The sequence below is a fragment of the Eupeodes corollae genome, chromosome 3 (assembly GCF_945859685.1).
Source record: "Eupeodes corollae chromosome 3, idEupCoro1.1, whole genome shotgun sequence".
Classification (NCBI taxonomy): Eukaryota; Metazoa; Arthropoda; class Insecta; order Diptera; family Syrphidae; genus Eupeodes; species Eupeodes corollae.
In genome coordinates, this window is record NC_079149.1 from 25,937,613 (window position 1) to 25,962,417 (window position 24,805).

Consider the following 24,805-nt stretch of genomic DNA (forward strand, 5'->3'; position numbering starts at 1 on the left):
AATTTCAACTTTTAATTTTCACCTACAAATTTAAAAAAAAAAGAAAAAGTTTTTGGGTTTTTTGGAGAGCCTTTAATATTTTCACACTTCAGTTTTTTCAATTGCTTTCGAAAACATTACAAAACCAACAAAAAAAACTCTTAAAAATATGCAACAGCTTAAATATTTCTCATACTCTCAATTTTTAACGCTATTAATCACAATAATAATGTTTTCAACTAACACACTTCCCCACTAATTGAGTTTTATAGAATTTCAACAAAAAGAAGCCTCTTGTCCGAGTTTTGAAGTAGTATTGCACCCCTATTAAGAGCGAGGGTATTTTATAAAGCGTTCAGCATCCCTTTTGTATAAAGAGAACCAGTTAATCTTTTTAATTCATTCCGAGTTTGTATATGTTGGTGTTGTATATTTTTTTGTTTGCCATATTTGACGAGCGTTCTGCGTTTTTTTCCAAAAAGTATATACTTATTGGCCATTTATAAAAAAAATATATATCAACTCTCCCCATAAATCAACCACCAGCAACTCATTGCCTCAAGTGTGCACACAATCCTCTGCATTTGCCTTACCACACATTCGACATAATTCAAGCCCAACCATCTGCATCATCCATCCATCCAGATCCATACCATCACCAGTAGCAGAAGCAGTAGCAGCATCATCCAGCAACAGCATCAGCACCACCACCGAACGTACCGCATCAGAATCAAGGAAGTGCAACCAACTAACCCTTTAATCATCAAGAGTGTTTACATCTTCAACTCTTGAAAATGAGGATTTATTATTCGCCCATCGACCTCATTTAGAATATTGGCACCAGCTTCCTTTAAATTGTTTTTTTGAAAATTCTGTTTGACTGCAATTGCAGCATCAGCTACTTGAGATTACGGCTTTGACTAATTGAATCTTGGGTAGAAAGAAAGAAAGGACGACCAATATTCTGTTCCATCATCTGCAGTGTTCCATATGTGATCCTGAAATCAATTCCTGAACCTGCAGAAGGAAGCAGATGGTGATGAATTGACTGACATATTGGCAAGCAGCATTCTGACATTTGGCAAAGATGAACGACAAAAATACTAATTGAAAAACAGTTAGTTGGTGTGGAATTATTCATTAGATATGAACATAGTATGTGCAGTTATAGCTTAATTAGTTAATTGAGCACTAACTGCATATTTAAAAACGTATCGGAATGCGTTTGCTTTAATGTTGTAACTGCTCCAAACCAGTGGCATCGGTCCTGTCGGTCGGTCGGTGGCGGTCGATGGTGCCAACAAAACCAGCACAGCACCCGACCAACCGACGACCGAACGCTATCAACGTTATCTCGACCATCGCATGAATTTATTTTATTGTTTGAGCTGAAAATAATGACATTAAGCGCGAGAGGCTGAGGCTGGAGTTGAATAAAAGTTGTTGTTTTATCGGCTTTTTATTAGACGACTGACAGAGACGCCACCATTACTCTGACACCCTCCTCCACCACTGCCACCCCACATCGGGTCGGTATGTGTCGCTTGGAGAATTTTCAATTAAATTATCGCATCGACAAAACGCTTGGAATAAAATAGTTGTATTTTATTTTTATTTTTCTGGCTTTTATCTCTTACATCGTCGTCGTGGTCGTCGTCATCCATGAACGTGATTAGTTTTTCAAATTGAATTTATGTACCTACGAGCTTAGAGTGAGAAAGGGTGGAAGGTAGTTTTGTTTAGATATGGATGTCGAACAGGATGTTTTGTCATTCAGAATCAATATCAATGTGATAAAATAAATTCAAATCAATTGTTGTCGAAAAAAAAGAAAATGAAGTGAGTGGAAAAAGGATGAAGGATGGAGAGAAAAATGGACCTCACAATATTTGTTGCATATATCCAAATTGGGTCTATTCATAATTCAGAAAGTCCATGATTTCAACATTCTATTTAACATGAAAGGAGATCGAATAATTGGCATAAACGAGATGTGTTACAAAACTAAATTATACGTTTTCCATTACCAACAATATTTTGCATATTATGATGAAATAGTTTAATTTAAAAATCTATTTTAAAGGGTGATTTTTTTGAGGTTAGGATTTTCATGCATTAGTATTTGACAGATCACGCGGGATTTCAGACATGGTGTCAAAGAGAAAGATGCTCAGTATGCTTTGACATTTCATCATGAATAGACTTATTAACGAGGAACACTTGCAAATCATTGAATTTTATTACCAAAATCAGTGTTCGGTTCGAAATGTGTTTCGCGCTTTACGTCCGATTTATGGTCTACATAATCGATCAAGTGAGCAAACAATTAATGCGATTGTGACCAAGTTTCGCACTCAGTTTACTTTATTGGACATTAAACCAACCACACGAATGCGTACAGTGCGTACAGAAGAGAATATTGCGTCTGTTTCTGAGAGTGTTGCTGAAGACCGTGAAATGTCGATTCGTCGCCGTTCGCAGCAATTGGGTTTGTGTTATTCGACCACATGGAAGATTTTACGCAAAGATCTTGGTGTAAAACCGTATAAAATACAGCTCGTGCAAGAACTGAAGCCGAACGATCTGCTACAACGTCGAATTTTCAGTGAATGGGCCCTAGAAAAGTTGGCAGAAAATCCGCTTTTTTATCGACAAGTTTTGTTCAGCGATGAGGCTCATTTCTGGTTGAATGGCTACGTAAATAAGCAAAATTGCCGCATTTGGAGTGAAGAGCAACCAGAAGCCGTTCAAGAACTGCCCATGCATCCCGAAAAATGCACTGTTTGGTGTGGTTTGTACGCTGGTGGAATCATTGGACCGTATTTTTTCAAAGATGCTGTTGGACGCAACGTTACGGTGAATGTCGATCGCTATCGTTCAATGCTAACAAACTTTTTGTTGCCAAAAATTGAAGAACTGAACTTGGTTGACATGTGGTTTCAACAAGATGGCGCTACATGCCACACAGCTAGCGATTCTATGGCCATTTTGAGGGAAAACTTCGGAGAACAATTCATCTCAAGGAATGGACCGGTAAGTTGGCCACCAAGATCATGCGATTTGACGCCTTTAGACTATTTTTTGTGGGGCTACGTCAAGTCTAAAATCTACACAAATAAGCCAGCAACTATTCCAGCTTTGGAAGACAACATTTCCGAAGAAATTCGGGCTATTCCGGCCGAAATGCTCGAAAAAGTTACCCAAATTGGACTTTCCGAATGGACCACCTAAGACGCAGCCGCGGTCAACATTTAAATGAAATTATCTTCAAAAAGTAAATGTCATTGACCAATCTAACGTTTCAAATAAAGAATCGATGAGTTTTTGCAAATTTTATGCGTTTTTTTTTTTAAGTTCTCAAGCTCTTAAAAAATCACCATTTAGTTAACGAGACTTTTAGTCGAAAACCAATTTTTACCAATTTTAGTAGAATTTCTTAAAAAATGTTAACCATTTTATCGACATTGGTTTAAACAGCTGACGACCGTTTCGTGTTTTGTTTCACTGTCAAGCATCTTCAGTTTGGTCTATAATTAACCATGAATGGTCTTACAAACGAACAACGCTTGCAAATTATTGAATTTTATTATCAAAATGAGAGCTCCGTTAAGGAAGTTCATCGCGCTTCTTCCATTTTTTGGTCATTTTACTTTTGTTTGCCAAAATGCAAGAGCTGGACTTGAATGACATGTGGTTTCAACAAACGTAGCCACATCCCACACAGCACGTTTATTGTACTTATTGAGAGGCGAGTTCGGTGAACATTTTTTTCACGTTCGGGACCGGTCAATTGGCCGCCTAGATCGTGAGATTAAACGCATTTAGAATATTTTGTGTGTGGTTAAAGCTCATGTCAATACCGACAAGTCGAAAATCAACTGTCAACATTGAAGTATTTATTCCTGAGAAATGTTGGAAAGAGTATGCCAAAATTGGAATAAGCGGATGGACTATTTGAGACACAGTCAAGGTCAATATTTGTAGGATATAATCTTCAAACATTTAATTATATGGACCGTAAAATCGATTCAAATAATGATTTCATGAATTTGTCTGAATTTTATGTTTTCTTTTGAAAACCTTTTCTGTAGCTTTTAAAAAATCACCCTTTATAAACAAATACAAATTAAATGAATGAAATAAATTTGAAGTCAATATCTTCTAATGTTCACGAGATATCAAAAACCGAACACCAATTTTTACCAAATTTGCTTAGATTTTTTTTTATGAAAAAAACAGACTGTTGGATTTTTACCCAAAAAAAGTACTGAATGTCGAAAACAATGTTTTCTGTGAGATAAAATAAGCCAATATTTTTAATTTTTGAAAAGATATTTGAATCAAACGTAAATTTGTACCAACTTTTGTTGATTTTAGGTTTTTAGTATTTTGTAAGAAAACTGTCTATTCGATTTTTCTCAAAATTTTACAGAATGTTGACAACAATATTTTTTAAAAGATAAAATAACATTAAGCCAATGTCTCAAATTTTTGAAAAATATTTGAGTCGAACAGTTTTTATCAACTTTCAGTATTTTCTTTAAGGTTTTTATTTTTTTATTAAAAAAAAATGACATTATTCCTCGTGGCAAAAAATTTGTTGATGATAAAATAATTTTTGTTCGTAAAATTTTCAAGACGACAAATGTTTTTTTTTCAGTTTATTTGATTAGTTATTTGCTTTTTTGCCAAAAGTATATTTGTTTGTTACAATTTCAGATGTGGAAATTCAACAGCAGCGTATGATAAGCTCATTAAATTCTGATCTCGACAACATTGTCCAGTAGGGACTTATAAACCGGGTAGAATTTACTGCTTCAAAAACTAAATGCTGTCTCCTGTCGTTAAAGCGTAAAACACCCTCGATGCCGCTATCCAAGAGTGGCACTTGCATCCAGGAAACTAATTAACTTTCAGTACTCGGTATGTTTAGCACAGATCACCACTTATTGAATGATCACATATTCGATATTGCCAAAAATGCTTGGAAGAAACTGTTCACCCCTTCTGATCTGGCGGTAGTTTACAAAGCCTTCATTCGTTCAAAACTTTAAAATAACTCGCATATTCGGGCAGGAGCCCCTAAAACAAGATTGAGCCTTTTATATAGGATACAAAAAAGAGCTTTAAAATGATAGGCGATAGAACTATAACCAAAACAAACAATGTTCTGTCGAATTAGCCAGTTTTATTCCCCCCCCTCAAAAAATTCAGCCGTAATACTCGTACTTCTAAGTACTGTCCAGTATAGAGATTCTTTTTTTAACCGCACATCGAGAATGTGGAATGCTTTACCCAACTCTGTTTTTTCCTATTATTTTAACATTCAAAACATTAAGACAATTGTATATCGGCGTCTTCTCTTTCATCCCTCCCTATTTTCCTAAAGCTCACACTGTGTTTAAACTTTAAACATGTTAAGGGTATTAATAACCCCTTCAGTGCCCGTGAACTATAAAAAAATATATACCACTTGGAAAAAACATAATTTTATGTATTTTTGTTCAGAACTCTTAAAACGTCAATATGTTATTTCAGCTGTCAAAGTTCTGCTTTATTAAAACTATTCAGAAATTAAAACAAGGTTTCTTGCTCCGATAAAATACTTCTTTGGAATTTAAATTGACATGTCCAACAAAGAACTTTTTAAGCATAAGAAGTCATTTCATCTGTCAAACCATTCATAGTTAAATTTTAATTAAAATAATTTAAACTTTATTGGATCTTAGACATTTTTAGAACTTTTCTTCGAAAACAAAAACAATTATGGCTTTTTATGGAAATTTGAAAGTAAGCACTTGTTAAACGTCAGATTTTCATTTTATTTGAAACACTATAAAACATACAACCAACTTTTATTACAAATTCCTACTATGCCTGACTTCAATGGATTTTGTTTTCCTGTAAGTTCCAGAATAAAACGAGAATCTTGACTATTTTAGTGACACATTGAACGAAACACCTAAACTTCAAAATGTCATTCCATCTGTCAAACTATAGCCATCCAACAGAATTACACGTTTTGAAGGAAATTTGCTAAGAATATAAAACTGTATTAGATTCTTTTGATGCGAAATTTTGAACATAACAAAATATCAGAAAACAAATTAAGACTGTCAATTCGATATTCCAAGAATTGATAACTTCTTTTTTCTGTTCTTTGATGTTTTGCAAACGCATTCTACTTTTAAAAACCCCTTTTCTTGTAAAAAGAAAGGACGACAAATCAACCCTCTATAACTTTTTGAAAATAACTCTAATTTGTCGTCTTAGTTTTTTATAGATTTTTTTTTGACATTGCATTCTGTTGGTACTCACTCATAGATAAAATGTGACTCTAATGACACCATTATGTCAAAGACTACACAACAAAGAAAACTAATTCCTAAAAGCTTGAAAATCCCTTTTTTTGTGCCCTAATATGAAAATAATATACTTCCATGTTGACCTGACCTAAAGTATAATCTTAAATTAATCAATAAACAATTTCTGCCTATAAAAAAAAAGTTTGGAAAAAAAGTGAAAGAAAATACCGAAGCTCTCCAAAAGGTTCATCGGCATAGATTCTTAGTTCTAGTTCTATCGTATTTTATATCAACAAAGGAAGTTTCTATGAGAACGATAAGTGTACAATCCTCTTCTTCTTCTTCTCCTTCCTATGATGGGATTACAAAACTTCTCGCTTTAAATAAATATCCTTGTGCTCTTCCTTTTTGCGCCCATAAGTATGCTTTAAAAAAAGAACTTTAGCAAAAAACATTCTCTGTACAAAAATAAGGACACACGCCCACAACACTATCATCTCTGCTCCAAAGGACACACTAAAGCTTTGACAAATTGCACATTTTCATCCTTTTTTACAATTTCCTTTATTTATTTTTACAACGAACAACGACGGACGACCAAAGACCTCCGACAAAATAAAAGAGGAGACGACGGTCTTTCTGTCTCTCTGCAGAAAAAAAAGCCATCCTTCCTGGTAGAGATATGAACATAAAGGTTGTCATCTATATAATACGAGATAGGTAAAATTTTATAGTTTGGATAGAATGGAATTCACTTAAATGTGCTAAAAGAAGAAGAGAAGGAAGTTATATTTCAAAATGGTAATTAAAAGTATTTTTTGATGCAAATGTAATTTTAACTAAAAATTAAAAATAAAAAAACAAAAACTCTTAAAGGAAGAATATTGTAAATGCAGAAAAGTACGAAAGTATTAAATAGAAATGGAAATTACCACTTATTTATTCAACGAACTCGAAAAGCGATGACGATTGAAGTGGAGAGAAATTGTAGGTAAAAGTAGATTATACCCTCCCTATTCCTCTATAAATTTATATGTATATAGAACGATGATGATGATGGTAACGGTTACGGATGGGCAAATGTAACAAATTTTTATACCTATAAAATGGGTATGTACATATGAATGAAGAGGAGAGAACAATATTACGGATGAATAAGTCCAGTAGTTGCAGAATATAGTATGGAGATGATGCATACGTTTATAGGAATCGGGATTGGGAACACCAATGAGGAGTGAAATTTGTTACAAATCCAGCAAAACGATTCACTGAACATACAGTGATGTGCAAATAAGATTTGTAAAACTCTTTTTAAGACTTTACTTTAATGTTTTTCGGTATAATTGAAAAAAATCCTTAAACTTTTAACCGAAATTACGAAATTTGAGGTTAGCAACGTTTATTTTTTAAAATACTGGGTGGAGCATGATTTTTTTGTAATTTTTGGGTTTACACAAGCTTGCACAAGTTTTTGGAAGTCTTTAAAGTCTCCAAAACTCTTTTTAAGCCTTTAATTTAATGATTGTCGGTACGGTTTTTGACTCACGGAAAAGTTAAGACAACATTTGAAAAAAGTCTTAACTATTTTAACAGAATTTGGGATTAGTAACGTTTATTTTTTTTTAATTTTAGATGCAGCATGATTTTTGGTAAATTTTGGGTTTACAAGTTTTTTGTGAATTTTAAATGTCTCTAAAACTCTTTTTAAGCCTTTACTTTTAATGTTTTTCGTTATGATTTTTGACTCACGGAAAAGTTAGGACAATATTTGAAAAAAAGCCTTAAGTGTTTTAACAGAAATTACGAAATTTGAGGTTAGCATCGTTTATTTGTTTTTAAATAGTGGATGCAGCATGATTTTTGGGTTCACTACAGTTTTGCAAATTTTAAAAGTCTCCAAAACTATATTTCAGCCTTTACTTAAATATTTTTTGGTATGATTTTTGACTCACGGTAAAGTTAGGACCATATTTGAAAAAAGCCTTCACTGTTTTAACAGAAATTACGAAATTTGTGGTTAGCAACGTTTATTTTTTAAAATACTGGGTGGAGCATGATTTTTTTGTAATTTTTGGATTTACACAAGCTTGCACAAGTTTTTGGAAGTCTTTAATGTCTCCAAAACTCTTTTTAAGCCTTTAATTTAATGATTTTCGGTACGGTTTTTGACTCACGGAAAAGTTAAGACAACATTTGAAAAAAGTCTAAACTATTTTAACAGAAATTACGAAATTTGGGATTAGTAACGTTTATTTTTTTTTAATTTTAGATGCAGCATGATTTTTGGTAACTTTTGGGTTTACTTAAGTTTTTGGGAATTTTGAATGTCTCTAAAACTCTTTTTAAGCCTTTACTTTTAACGTTTTTCGGTATGATTTTTGACTCACGGAAAAGTTAGGACAATGTTTGAAAAAAGCTTTAACTGTTTTAACAGAAATCACGAAATTTGAGGTAAGCAATGTTTATTTTTTTTAAATACTGGATGCAGCATGATTTTTGGTAATTTTTCGGTTTACTCAAGTTTTGGGAATTTTAAGTGTCTGCAAGTCTTTTTTTAAGCCTTTACTTTTAATGTTTTTCGGTACGGTTTTTGACTCGCGGAAAAGTAAGGACCATATTTGAAAAAAGGCTTCACTGTTTTAACAGAAATTACGACATTTGAGGTTAGCAGCGTTTATTTGTTTTTAAATACTGAATGCAGCAAGGTTTTTGGTAATTTTTGGATTTACTCAAGTTTTTAGAAATCTTAAATGTATCCAAAATTATGCTGTAGACTTTTTTTAGTCATTCGATTGTATGTCTTATGGAAGGACATAGACAATTTCATTTTTATAAGCAGTTTAGTGATTTGTCTTTTGCTATTGTGTGAATTCTACAAAAAAAAATGGAGAGAATCTTTAAAAGAAATCGAAAAGCGATGATGATTGAAGTGGAGAGAAATTAATCACGTAAAGCATTATTTTCATGGATTTAGGATTTTATTCAATTTAAGTTTGTATTTGGCGACACTTTCTAAAATATCCTTGTTCTACTCGCATCACATCCATGCTTTCTTGGGATCAGTTATTTTACTCTCCAAAAATTTGTAGAGAACTAAATACGACGGTTAACCTGTGTTTTTAGCTTAAGTTTGCTTCAATTTTTTAATCAAAATTTACTTTTAAAGAGAGATTTGAGAGAATTACTGAAAATGTTCTTCCAAAAAAGATACAAATTGATAGCAGCCATTTTAAGAAAGTAACACTTTTGATCGATATCTCGAAAACTGCATCTAATTCATTTCTGTTTATTGTAATTTGTCAATGTTGTTAACATATAGTTTTTCAATAACAGGTTTCAATTAGTATGAACTAAGATTTGGCTAGTAGTCGCTTTTGGAACTGTCATCCTTTGACATTTAATAGGTTAGAACGATACAAGATTTAACAACGCATTGAAAATGCAAAAATTCACTAAAAAAATGCTGTAATACAAATTTCCTGATTGGTTACAATTAGCCACCGAGATCTTGTGAACGCAGGCTTTCGAACTTTTTTTTAGAGAACCGTAAGAGAAAATGCCTGAATAATTGCCCATAATTGATTCAAGTCTTTTAAGATGGAATTCCTTGACTTATCGGAGACATACAGACGAATATGTGCAAACTGGTCGTATACAATTTCATGGCTTTTCATTTGGCTAATACATTAATATTATTTAATGGTCAATGGCACACCTTTTTCTTTAAAATGAAATAAGTTTCCATTGATTTCATTTTAAAAAATGTTCTGTTTTTTTTTTGTGTACATATTATTATGAAACCTCTTATTGGAAAGCCTTATATTACAATTTCCAAGAACTTTTTCAGTAATACTCTTTAGATTTCCTGAAATGGTTGCTTATTTAGATAGTGACTTAATAGTTCAAAAAAGTTTTCCTTCACAAATTTTATCATTTTCAAGTTATCAAAAAAAAACATTTTTTTTCACAGTACTTTACTAAAAATGTATCTTTCTGCAGAATGTATGATTGTAAAATTGATCAATACTGAAGTCATCAAAAGTCAATTTTAGAGTGCAATAAGTTATATATGCCAGTTAGTGATACTGGTGTATACTTACCAATATATCGAATGTGTGAATTCTGTTCAACTTGTACATATAGTTATGTGTTTTTGAAGTATCGACACATGATTTTTTCTGATTTTCATTTTAAAAATGAGTACATGGGAGTATTTATTATTGAAAAAAGTAGGTTTCTAAAGATATTTACAGATAAAAATTGGAATTTTTCAATTTAAAAAATTGAAAATAAACTCTATACAAAAATACAAAAACAGAACAAGAACAAAACAGAAATAGAACTCTTTTCGTTTTTAAACAATTTACAAAAGCGTATTCCATACATACTCGTATTTACGAGTACTTATTTAAAAAATAAATATAATATTTTAAGAACGTTGTAAGAGATGCAAAATATAAAGGTATAGTAACAATTTTAACTTGCATTCCAAAACTTAAAGAATTAAAATTCCTTTTTACAAAAGTGTCCCCATTTTTTAAAGTTAAAACGGTGTGGCTCTGGCGTTATGTTTAGCCAGTTTACCAACGACCATTTTTGATTATAAGATAAACTTTTAACTATTTATGTAACAAGAACTCGAACGAACAAAATGCAAAAAACGAAGAAATACAATTTCTAAATTCTAAATATATTTATATTTTAATATTTATTAAATAAATTTATAATTAACAACAAGTGAAATTTAACAATTTTCTAAATTTCTAAAAAGCAAATTTTATTGATTGTTTGTCGGATTGGTTATTATAAAAAAATAATTTTAACAAAATAAAAAGATTTTTAACTTAATTCAAATATTAACTCAGGATAGAACTGTGTGGTGAATTGTAAAATATCCATTCAATATTTGGATGGATATTTCCCTATCACAAATTCTCATCGTAATCGGAAACTTTTGCGAATTCCGAAAAAACTATTACCAAATAAGTTTGTAGTGGAAAATCACCTACAATTTTGTATTACGAACGAATTCTGTGATACAACTTTTTGGCATTCGTAAAAGTTTCCGATTATAATAGAATTCGTGATAGGCCTGACTGAAGATAGTCCGAAATTATTTAAATTATATGTCTCCAAATAAATGACTATTGAAAGAATTGTTGAAATGTTTTGAATTTTGTTTACATAAATAAGTGTAAGAAATATAAAAAAGTATTAGGTGTTTCGGATACTCATTCATTTAATTTTTTGAATGTGGAACGTTGTCGAATAACAAGGCCAGGAAATCTTAAACATAAGTATTGTGAAGCTAATAAATGAGCGTTTGCGTTTAACCTTACACCGAAGATCGGTGCAAAATAAACTAAATTCTAGAAACATGAGTAATAAGGTTAAATTCTTTCCAGGAAGAAACACAACTGGTTTGAGAATACTTTTCATAAAAGGAACTAGAACATTTTGCAAGGCTTTTGAGATAAACTACATTACAAGTGTTGATGAGTTTTACGAGCAAATGTTGTCCTACGTTTTCGTTGAAGTTTCACGTCTGAAGAAAAGATTGTTAACTTAGAAGAAGTTGGAGACAAAACTGAACCTTGTGGCACATCGTTTTTTTTTGTATGAATATTTGACTTAAAAACATCAAATACGAATTATATTTCAACATCCCGAAAGACATCCAAAAAGTCTAACGAAAATATGAAATGGTATAGGTATACTATAAAATAAATAAATTAGGTGGTGCAACAGTCCGTTGAGAACTAGGGCCTAGTGACTTATAACTCTCAACCATTCATTTGTTCGAGTATTTTTTTTTGTGTAATAAGCGCACACACTTACTATGTAGACACAGTGTGAGCACTAAGAGAGGAGAGGGGGGTTGAAAGGAGGTGTCAGTGTACATTCGTTTTGAATTCCTGACTTTTGCAATGACAATGACTGGGAAAGACAGAGTGTGGCAATGCATTCTACAATCGCGTAGTGCGGCTAAGGAACGAATCTCTGTACTTGACAGAACGACCGAAGTTGGGATCGATAGTATATTGACGATCATTCCTAGAAGCGTGAGTATTACGGTTGAATTGTTTAAGGGGAGAAATGAACTGGCTATTTTTCTAGAGCACAAACTATTAAAATAATGGTAAAAGAGGGTGAGACAAGAAACATTTTGTTAATGTTCAAGCGACGCAAATGGTCTTATGATCGTAATATCACCAATCAATCTGAATGCTCTACGTTCAATACTGTCCAAGAGGCTTAAGTAAGTTGCAGGAGCTCCAGCCCAGATACGGGAGTTATACTCAAGCTTTGGACGAATGCATATAAGTCTTGTAGATAACAGCCAGATCAGAGGGGGAGAAAAACATTTTGCATCGCCTTAGAAAACCTAAACACTTTGCGACATCGCGAATATGATCGTTCCACAAAAGGTGGTTGGTGAAACACGTATCGAGAATATCGAGATGTTCAGTCTCCTCGATGCAAGTGCCATCTATGGATAATGGTATTAATTACACGCGAATTTTTTATTCCCCATTGTACAATGCTGTTTAGGTCGGAATTTAATGAGCTTATCATATTTTATCGATTCCCTTCCACTTCCGAGGAAGAGGGTCGTGAGTCTGAATACGAATATGAAAACATAAGAGTACTATCGTCAGCGAAACAATGTATTGGATTAGAAGTTGCAGACAGAAGATCATTAATAAAAATAAGAAAGAGTGTTGGAGATAAAACGGAGCCCTGGGGCACGCCAGCATTTATTTTGTGGTTTTTAGACTTAAATCCATCCAATACAACTTGTATGGAACGTTTCGAAAGGTAATTAGTAATCCAACGATTCATGAAAACCTAAAACTAGCATTTTCGATACGAGAACCTTATGATAAACCCTATCAAATGCTTTTGAAATATCAAGTGCAATATTCTTACTTTCTCCAAAGCGATGTAAAGATTTACTCCACTGTTCGGTGAGATGAACCATGAGATCACCAGTGGACCTATTGCTACGAAAGCCGTACTGTCGTTTATTACGAAGTTTTCGATCTTTGAGATATTTTTTGAGCTGATTATTAATCAGCGTTTCCATGATCTTCGAAAGAAGGGAAGTAATTGCAATCGGTCGGTAATTAGAGGGTAAGGAAGATTCGCATTTTTTTGGGAATAGGCTGGACAAATGCGGTTTTCCATCAACTCGGAACGAGATCTGAGGAGTAGGGCAGATGAAAAAGCTTACGCAGTGGTTTTGCCAGCGTTGAAGAACATCTCTTCAGGAAAATAGCGTAGTTACCCTCCGTACCAGCGGATTTGCGTATGTTAAGATCTCTTAGGACTCTCACCGGAGTACGAGTTCGAAAAAAGATTGGCCACACAGAATAACTAACGCGCTCTATGACAGGCGAAAGAGGCAGTACTCGTGAAAAACTGTAGATGGCATAGGCAGGGATTGAACCCAATTCTAATTTAAGTGGCAACACCTCGTAACCCGGCATTTCGATCGAAAGGAAAACATATTTTATTTAAAAAAACTTTTTTTTTAAGAAAAATTTAAACCTGATATTTTGTATTTTTTTGAATGTGTGCATGTTTCCACATTTTTGTTTGACCATTTTTTAAGTTAAAGAATTAACATACGAAACTTTTTCTATTTCTTTAGTTTGGATTTGCTCTTAAAGGCTTAAAAAGAGACTTGCCCTTTCAACTTAAAATACAACAATTTTATGGTCACTATTTTGTTGGATATTGATCTTTTTCAAAAGTCATCAATACGAGGAAAATACTTTCCAACTTATCGAAATTTCTTATTTCCATTATTCCATCGTCCAGAATCATAGCCGGAATGAATAAAATTTGTAGATAGTGCCTTTTTAAACACAGCGCAGAAGTCACTTATCAGTTTTTTTAGCTGACATCAATTTTAAATACACATTTCATACTATTTTTCCCAATTTTTCAAATAAAGTTATGGAGAAATTTTCTTCTAAACAGAATTCCGGAAATCAGTCAAATTTCCAGCGTTTACAATAAATCTTCTACATTTATTTTTTAACATAGACAATGTTTTAGTCCAAATTTTTAAAACTGCGTTGTTTATTAAAAAGCAATAACTCGAAGTTTCTGGATTGTGACACTCTTAAGAGATAAATAAGCTGGGTCTGTATTCACGTTCATTCGAAGTGCAAATAAAATAGAAAAATAATGAACACATTTAAGTCCACGCGATAAAATTATTGGGGCATATTCATAGTCAAATTTAAAACCCGAGTCGATTTGAACTGAAGTCTCATCTAGGCTAGAGACAAGACTGCTTTTAGAGAATTTGGGAGCTCAGTTTAGTTAGAAACAGGTTAATGTTGTATTCTACTACAATTCTAGTACAATTTCACTTAAACCTATAAAAAAAATAGCTTGTAGAGGCGGTTCTGCCATGTTTATTTTTAGACTCCAGGCTATCTTTTTTAAATGGGTTTAAATTGTCTATGAATGGATTTTTAAAGCACCACTGGTAGATTTTGGCGCCCCGTGGCGGCCATTTTGTTTTGGTCACATCTGCCACATCTTTTGAACATGTTTAAGTGATAAAACTTTATTCTAGAAATCAGTATTGCTTAAGGCAAACGTTGCGCGTATTGCGCCAATTTTACAGTAGGCGTGGTGGCTTTTCACAGTCGACTCTTTAACGTCTGGTGGCCAAATTTGAGACGACTAGTTCAGTAAACAATCAGTCATCACCAGGACGTTCAAGGAACGCAAGATCGACTAAGAAAATAGCCGCGGTCTATGAAAGTGAACAGCAGAACTGTTTTTTCGGTGATTGTTAATCGTTTGGAAGAGGACTCCAATTTTGGCGGTAAAATAATCAGTGACGAAAAATCTTTAGTGACGAGGCGCATTTTTGGATGAATGGCTGTGGTAAGAAGCAAAATTGCCTTATATGGCACGACACTAACCCAAGCGAGGTTCACCAGGTGATAATGCATCTTCAAAAAGTTACCGATTGGTGTGGATTTTAGGCCGTCGGCGTAATTGGTCCGTACTTTTTTAAAAACGACATTAGTAAGGCGGTCACCGTTAACATCGAGCGCTAAATAACGATGATAACTAATTTCTTAAGGCCCAAATTGAAACATATAAACTTAGACGACATGTGGTTCCAGGAGGACGGCCTCACGTGCCACACGGCAAACGTCACGGTTGACATTTTGCATGGATGATTTTTGGGTAAGGTTATCCCCTTTAACAAAATTTGTTAAAATGCCCAATTTTTGAAATTGTTCTTTTGAATATTCGGAAATGAAAGTTGAGCGTTTTCATGTTAAGAAATATTTCATATAATATCGAACTATATATATAGTAATAAACTTGGTTAAGTTCCTTAAAAAAGGTTAAAAAACATTCAAAAATACCGTAAAATAACTATTCAAATGAAATTTTAACCAATCCAATAAAATCAAACAATCAATAAATTTTAAACAATTTTGCAACATACATTTCAACAGAACCATTCCAACCAATTTAATTTTAAAACTTTTGTTTAAATTTTTGTAGTTATAAAAATTTACAAGAGTGACGAACAAAACAAGAACAAAAATTTAAAAAAACAATGAAATATAAACAAGAACAAAAGAATGAAGAAAATTCATACCTTTTCCCTTTCAGCTCGATCCAATTTGGCAAAATCATTACGCTCCCGATCGATTTTACCAAAACTCGACGAATATTTGGGCAATGTTGGCGGCGGTATGGGGCGAGCTGCAATCGCCGGCTTCTCACTGCTCGGCGGCAAATGGGCTTTATTCACGCTATGTATGCCAGCCGTTAGGGTACCTGAACTACTGAGATTAATATTTGTCGAATTAACATAATTGTGTTTATAAGCACCGGGGGAGGAGAGAATCGGTTTGGTTGGTGGAATGGGTGGTGGTCCTATGGATTTTGATGGAAGTGATGTTGTTGAGTTTGTTGTTGCTGATTGTGGTGGAACAGATGAAGATGATGAAGATTTTATGGTTTGAGGATTCATTGGACCACCATCACCGCCACCTGATGATCCTCCTCCAATACCGTTGTTCGTGTTTGAATTGATGTTTGATAGACTTGATGTGCTGTTGTTGGTGGAGGTGTTGTTGTTGTCATTGGTGCCAGGGTTGCCACCATTTGATGCAGGAGTTGTATTTGCTGATGCTGTTGTACTCATTTTAACATAGTTTTTTTTTATTTTTATTTCACTGTTGCTTTTTTTTTAATTGTATTTATTTATTTCATATTAAATTCCTGAAAATGATGAAGAAGAAAAAAAAATTGGGTTAGGAAAAAATGACGTTTGACATTTTTATCCCTTCCCCCTTTTTGGAAAACGAAGAGAAAGAGAGCGATGGTAGGAATACTTCCTCGTTTATAAATTGATGTGTCGCACTTCAAAAAAAGATTGATTTTGAAATGGGGAAGCACAGAACCGTTCAAAATCTGGTTCAAATGTCCATTTAATTGGGATTCATCGTTGTTTTGTATTCATTCGCGATCGTTTATGTCAACTGTGACAATTGTAAATGGAGAAAGGGAAAGAGAACGCTTCACAGCATTGCCATATAGAAATAGATACACTCAGCGTCGTCGTTGTCGTCGTAGTCTATTACGCGACTTGTTCTAGCTTTTCGAATATGAGGATGATTTAATTTGGAAATTTATGTTACTGCGCTTTTTATTTTGTATGTTCATCATTTTTATGGGGCACTAGGGGGCAGCGATTATTAATAAACGGATATGAAACAGACAACCAACCGAGAACAAACAAAAATAACAACTGTTAAATGACCAACTTGATGATGATGATGATAATTATGAGAATTTTTTGTTGTAATTTGTAATAAAAAAAAAACTTATAAAAATATCAGAAGCTAGAGCACACTTTTAAAGCCAGCCGCAGGCTATGAAAGGCAAAAGCAGCAGCTGGCATTTTTTATAGTGTTGGGCTAGTTTATTGGATGAGCTTTGATTAGTTGGATGAATTTATATAAATTAATGAATGGGATGCAGATTAGATTCATTAAAGCAAAGTATAACATAGATTTTACACGAGAATGATGTCAGATTTGTTTGTTTAAGTTTAATTAATTATGATTACTGTTGGAAACACCCGCCCTACTTGTTCATATAGAAAACCCTTTTTTTCTAATGTAGGAACTTCCGAACTTTGACACACAATTGTAATTATTATAATGGAGAGTTTACATGAGTCAAATTGGCTGTCATTTATTTAATCAGTTTGTTTTGTTTACCTTTAATATGTCAGGGAAATAGTGAAGAGATAAGGAGAAATGAAAGGGATTTCATGTATATATTGCTTTAAAATTCTTGAAATTTACAATCACGGAGAAGAACAGAAAGTGTTAAGTCATACACATTCGCGTAAAACGGCTAAAGAACAAATATCTGCACTTTATAGTACGACTAAATTTGGCTTGAGATAAAACTTATGGGACATTTTTGAAACGTTTGCATCATGTTAAGACTGTTTAAAGCTCGAAATCTAACTACCTTTTTCACTAGGTCATACATAATCCGTAAAATACCGCTAAAGAAAAAGTTCAGACACAAAATTTAACGAAGATATTCGAGTAGTGTAATTGATTTAATAATTATTTTTAAAGCTATTCTTTCAATTGTGTCTAAGAGGAAAGTTTCTAGAGCATTAGCCCCAAGATGGAAGTTCTGCTTGTGGGAGTTAACACCACACCTATTCTTCGATGCTGTTCATTGGTCCTTCGAGCCGGATGAATGTAAGCATTCGCGTCATGGCTGCGGGTTGGATCAGTTCCTCTTCTAGAAAGACAACAAGACATATTATGGGACTGAAATATTCATGCTAGGTTGGAACTTTGCGGAACCTTGTTGTTAATTAATTGTTGGTTCACAACGACGTGGAGACGATGGGGCTACAACCATCGACAACATTAGCTTGGTGTGTATTTAAAGTGCACCCTATATACGAAAAACAATTGTAGTCAACAGAGAAGTAGACATTCAGGAGTCAGAAGCGTTTCTCCCAATGAACAAACCTTTGAAGGGTGCATAGGCATTCATTTTTACAGGAGTTTGATGAACAACTTTAAAAACCATCCGAAATAAAATCTACCGACCTTGAAACAAAGGTGTTGGAGACCTCAAAAGCCAACATTGATTGTATCACATCAAAAGCCAACATTGATTGTATCGCATCTGGGCACCGCAGTATAAGTACTTTTCAGCTCTGCATTCACTTTATGTTTTGAAACAAATCAACTGCTATTTGAATGCATCTTTTAATCTTTCTTAATTTAAGCTACGTCATACCAGAGCGTCGAGATCTTGTCAACTTAAAATTTAAAGCAAAAAAGATTTCAACTTGAGTATCTGGATGAAATATCTTCTTCAGTTGGTTAAAGTGCCACTCAAGGTAGTGATTAGGGGTACATCTTACAATAACGATACAAGACATTATATTCCACGGTATTTCTCATTCTCCTTTGTCCTTGCAATTAGATATACGAAGGAGAAGAAAAGGAATGGATATGAGCCTGAAACCCAAAATGAAGATCTAAGAGTACTATCGTCAGCGAAACAACTATTGGATTACAGAAGTTATGTAGACAGGAGATCATTGATAAAATAATGAAGAGTATCGTAGACAAAGCGGAGCCTTGTGGGACACCAGCAGTTTCAGTTTTGAATCAGCCTAGTGCATTTTGTATTGAATGGTTTCAAGAAAATGTTTATTATCCCAAGAAGGATGAATGCGTCTACATGGAAGGACGCATTTTCGATAAGAGAGTCAGCTGCTAGACTTTATTAAAGGCCTCATTAACAACAAGTACGAACATTTTAAAAATTATGTGATGATTTGTTTCACTATTCGGTGGTATGAACAATAACATCACCAGTGGGCCCAGTAATAAAAAAAGCTTTACTGTCGTTCATTAAAAGGCTATCTTTTGATCAGTGTTTCCATGAACTTAAAAATAAAGAACGTTAGTTCAGTTGGTGGATACTTTAAGGGGAAAGAGTCCAAAAGAATAGGATAGATGAAAAAGCTTACGCAGAGGTTTTGCTAATTTTTTTAGAATATCCTAGGGCGGGTACCTCCCGGACCAGCGGATTTATGTCTTGATAAATTAAAATGGAGACTTTTATGAAAGGGAGATTCAGTCAACATTTCCATCAAAAATCGAGGTGGAATATCAAATTTTAGTGATGGTGACAAGTTTTGCACCACCTCGTAGTGTTGTTGTGTCCTATATTTTCTACTGATCTTTTAATGATAAAAAATATAGCACCCACACATTATAAGCATACAAATGGAGTAATTTTTCTATACTTTCTTCATTATGGAACTTTATAGCTAAGCTGTAATTATTTCCATTTGCATGGAAATGTTAAAGTTAACCTTAGGTTTTTTTTTGTCCTGTCTCTATAACGCACAACTAATTAACATTTTGCATGCAAGTGAAATATGTACATATTCTTTATTTTTTTTATCCTGGAAGTACATTGTACAGTATTTCTATCATCCACCATTTTATATTTGTCATATAAAGGAAGGATAAAAAAGACTAATCCTTAAACAGTGAGATAGAAAACGTGTTCTCTAACGTCACTCTTCGTCGTTCCATTCCTTAAAAATGAAGTTTTTTTGCTTTGGATATGAACCTACATTCCTCTCCCTCTATGATTTAGTTTAAGACACAAAACCAACAAGAAAGTCATTAAGTAAGGACATAGAAATTAATTTAAAAGACACGAAAGGGTAAACATAAAAACTAAAAAAACTTCATATCAAAAACCTACAAAAGTAACAAGTCATATAGTACCTCCTGTGTGTCGTAAGTCGTAGCTAAATGGGTATATAAAACCAACAGCAACAACAACAACTATTACAAAAGGACCTTAAATAAACTTTACCCAAGACTAAACTAAATATATAATGAAATGAGACTTTAAAGAACGACACAAATAGGACACATGGGGATAATTCATGAGTTTAAGGGCTTTCCTAATGATGAATGATGTCATTTTTGTTGAGATTTAGAACATAAAATATATCCTTATCTATAAAAACAAAGAAAACAAAGACAAAACAATCAAGTTTGTTTTGTTCTATTTTTTTATAAAAAGGACTAACCTAATATCAGTTGCAATTTAACTCTGTTTTTATTGAGGACTTTTTGAATGAGGTTAAGGACCTTTTTTTTGTGTTCGATTGCTTAGTATTCCTAGTTTCAAAGGTGTAGGGTTTCCCAATAGTTAGCCACGTATTTGGGAAGCTGTGTATTTTGAAGCTGTGATCTTTTGACATTTGACAGGTACAAATTCCGACATTATCAAAAATGGAACGATACACGTTTTAACAATGAACTAAAAGTGTTAAAATTCAAATTTTGAAGTCACAGTTGGAAGTTTTGAAAGAATAGTTTGATACATGTGGTTTCAGATATCTTTTGGGTGAGGTGAAAAATATCATTAATACCAATGGTACCAAACGCATAAAGGACTTTAAAGGTGGAAATCGTGATGTTTTCAAGTATATGCAGCCGTTAATGTGTGAAATAGCCTACTTAAAGTTCATGAAAATGATATTAAACAGCAACCATAGCCATGTGGACTATTTTCCTGATATTGTTTTCCATAGTTAGTGTCATACCTTCCTCTTTAAAATTTTATAAACATCCTTCAATTTTCTTTATGAATTACATGTTTTTTTCAATATATCAAAATGAAACTACTTATTGGAAAACCTTTTATGCTATAAATGATATTTAAAAACAACTTGCAGGTCATTGAGCCGACTTTAATACGGATTGTTGAAAGTTTATAGGAAACAATTCAACACCCTTCTAATAGATTTCTTTCAACTTAAGGTATGTTACTTGTACGCCCGCCCTTAAGTACGTTCTTGACATTATCCTTTTAGCATTTACCCACGATAAAAATAAGAAAATGACTCATTTTTCTAATTGAAAAATACGCAATGTCAATAAACTGTGTTACAATAGAATGCCACACCAAAAACAAGTAAAAATAAAGATTCTTTTAATATAACCCTATAGCATGTAAAATGCCACTTAGCTCAGTGTTTTTGTAAGGAATTTCCATCTTAATGGAAAGAAAGACGCACGCAAAATACTTCTGTGTTTTTTTTTTTACTGTTTTTATGCCTTAAGTGCAATTTCCGATTTGTTGCTAGAAGGAAGAAGAATTTTGTTGGTAATGGAATTTATGCTTTTGCAAAATAAAACAATCAAATTTAAAATCAAAGAAATATAAAGGAAAATATTTTAGAATAAGAATCATTATAAGGTTGAAGACACCCTCTAGCTGTAGAGGTAAACATTGGTACACATTAAATTCCATTTTTAAAGTTTGAAAGATCTCGTTTTTTTAAGGTTGCCAAAAACGGAACAGATTTTACCTTAAACCCACAAATTCTCAAACCTAACTTGGATAAAACTTCTTTAAAAGTAAATGAACCCATCATATTACAAAAGCCTCTTAGTTTTTATGAACCACCAGTCGAAGTATTTAAGCAAGCTAAGAAACCAAGATAATGCATAATAAAAATTATTTGTAAGATTCCAATGAAAACTATGAACCATTTACAATACAAAATTTATCCAGGCTTAAAAATGTGAAATAAAAAGAGTTCGAGATTTTGTAAAATATTTCTACACAAATTCTTATACTGTCTTAAAAACATTTGATGATCAAAACTGTCACTGTTTTTTTTTGTATTAAAAAAAAAATATTAAACTTTTTGAATATTCAATATCTCGGATTTTCGAATACAAATTTTGAAACATAATGGCTGAATCACAAACACGCTTCAGCTTCGGCTTCGCTTGACGTTTATGAGTTCAGACATAGGAATTCAATACATGCTATCACAATGGAGCTTCGACCTTACGTTTCGTTTGCCAATCGTAAGGAAAAGAACGTAATGTGACCCCAAACGGAAGCTCTAGTTCAATTATCTGAACATTTGCTTTTTCTGACAGTTCAACAGCTGTAAAAAAAATGTCAACAAACAAAAAATTTGCTCTTTGGAGGGATGAAATAATAGAAATGTCATTCAAAGCAAACTCGAAGTAAGCCCACCGTAATGCAGACGAAGCCTAAGCTGAAGAGTGTTTGTGATTCAGCCATAAGGTTTTTTGGGAAATCAAATCGCATTTAAAGTTTTTAAAAACAATACCCGTGTTTTTTGGAAAAAATTATCAATGGTATAGTGGGATTTTACACGCATAATAAAAACAATATCCGCAGTATGAATACTATCGATAAAAGTTAAAGTAGAATCTTACTACGGATGGGTTTTTGACATTTAAACGAGTTTTGAATGGATCTTATGTGATTTAATTCTTAAATGTTGGTACGATTGGTATTGTATTGCATTTATATTTCGATGGCTGTGTTTGTTGAGTAGATGTGCGTTTGGAATCATGTGTTTTCCATTGGTGAAAAAAATCAATCTGTTAGTGTTGATAATATTTAGTTTTGTTAATGAAAATGGATTAACTGGGCTTATTTTACAAGAAAAAACAATAGGAAAGATAATTAAGTATTTTTATGTTGCCACCAAAGGTTTATCTCAATTCTTGGTGGTTCCACCGCACAAGAAGATTTAAAAATGATTAAGTTTGACAGCACTTTTTAAAATGCAAATGGTGTTTCGATGTTTCCTATGAAGTGCAAGTGGGATAGTTTGATTCGTGTTTAACAATGAAGAACTGAATAGTTCAGCACCATATAAGAAAAAGCTCCTACTCCATCTTATTTTTTTTTTAATGACAAAACTATATTTTAAACTATATTTTTGGTACATGCAAATAAACAGACCATAATGCATTTTCTGTAACACCAACTCCTCCAGAAGGGGTTTTCTTCACAAATTTTGACTCGACTCCGATCTCCGACCGGAATCGATTCGAATCAAGCTCATTTCAACTACATAGTTTCAGGAATATGAAGCTTCAAGCTCGGTTCAACACCATATGTTAATGTTGAAGTTTTTATTTTATGTCAAAGCTACAATTTTAAAATACTTTTTTTTTATAGAACCTTAATATTCAGATGTTTTCCTACCATTTCTTCTTGAAAACTGTCCATTTAGGCAGTTAGTTTTTTTTGCTGAAGTTAATTTTTACTTTTAATTTTCACAAAACTTTCTTTTATTTATGTTTTTTTTTTAATTATTATTCTGACAGGTCTTTTTTCAGTTGTACCAATTTTTAAATAAAAAAATCTGGCTACTGCCGATGGGTTTTCTTGGGAATTTTCTAACATACTACACATTTATAGAAGGTTTATAAAAGACGGTTGAAAACTAACAGCCTATGAGGATTTTTTGAAAAGTTTATAAATCATACTGAAAATATTAAATATAACGATTATAGTTCCTAATTTATCCCTAATTTATTTTAAACAAACTTCTTCATTTACGGAACAAAAGATTCTAAATATTCAATTGTAAATTCGGCAAGCAGCTGCCTTAAACTGTGATTATAAAATTTCATACAAAAACCTCCTTAAAAGCCTAAATAGTTTGTACCGATTTATGGTAGTAACTTAAAAAACGTGACTTAATAGAGTGATTTTAAAGTCGGATTTCAACCAGAACATTAAAACAATTTCTAAAAGTGAGTTGTAAAACAATACCAAAAATTAAGTTTCACAAAACTGCTTTGTACCTTACAGTAGAAGCTTGAAAGAGCAGAGATTGAAGTGAAGTTCTTTAACTTTTATATTAACTGATATCTTTATTCAACTCTTGGCCTTTTAAATACCAAATTTTAATCAGGGCGATCTTTTGTCAAAAAAATAATAAATGTTAAATGGAGTTTTTGGAGAAACTAAGACTTTGATGTGACTTCATTATTTGATACATTTCCATATAACTTTCTTTAATTGCTTAAAAGGTTTGATTTTTTATAAACTTGAAGGCTTAATATATTTAGCTTTAGGAGGAGCTCGAAGTTGTATTTTTTTTTAAGAAACAAGCATTAAGACTCTGAATTGAGCTTTAATAAAAATTTCTTTGAAAGAAATAATTTTCATATAAAAATTGAACTTAATTCTTAAAAGTTGAAAATGTATTTAAGTTATAAAAAAGTTGTAAAAAATCATTTTGAACTAAAAGTTTTATGGGAATCTAAAAAAAACGTTCTCTGCCCTTTTAAAAATTCTGTATTTCAAGTTCTTCATTTAATAGAAATTATAAATGTGAACGACATTTTAAAATGAATTTCAGAATTTTTTTTCTGCGTGCTCAGCTACAAATTTAAACCATCTGCAAAACATTTAAGAAAAACAATTCCATGCTGATATTAAGAACTTAATTAAAAAAGGATGGATTTTCGTTTTAAAAAAAATGGATTTCGTTTTAAAAAAAAATAATTTTCATTTAAAAAAAATGGATTTTCAATTTCAAATAAATGGATTCTCATTAAAATAAAATGTACGACTGATCGCACGAACTTGGAGCTGTATGCAAA

At 32.7% G+C, this 24,805-nt stretch overlaps 1 protein-coding gene across 14 annotated transcripts in view; it reads right to left on the reverse strand.

The window, feature by feature from the left end:
• Positions 1-24,805, reverse strand: part of LOC129951746 (septin-7) — a 191,103-nt gene that overhangs the window by 72,689 nt on the left and 93,609 nt on the right. For 12 of the 14 annotated variants that reach the window (XR_008782220.1, XR_008782221.1, XM_056064060.1 and 9 more), the window contains exon 2: positions 15,928-16,556. The exons of 1 other annotated variant lie outside the window; for it this stretch is intronic. Coding sequence is in view for 11 of the 13 variants with exons in the window: in XM_056064060.1 (XP_055920035.1) it covers positions 15,928-16,479 (552 nt within the window). In the remaining 2 variants the exon portion in view is untranslated. The remainder of the gene's footprint in view (positions 1-15,927; positions 16,557-24,805) is intronic. One more of the 14 variants, XM_056064061.1, reaches the window with a different exon arrangement.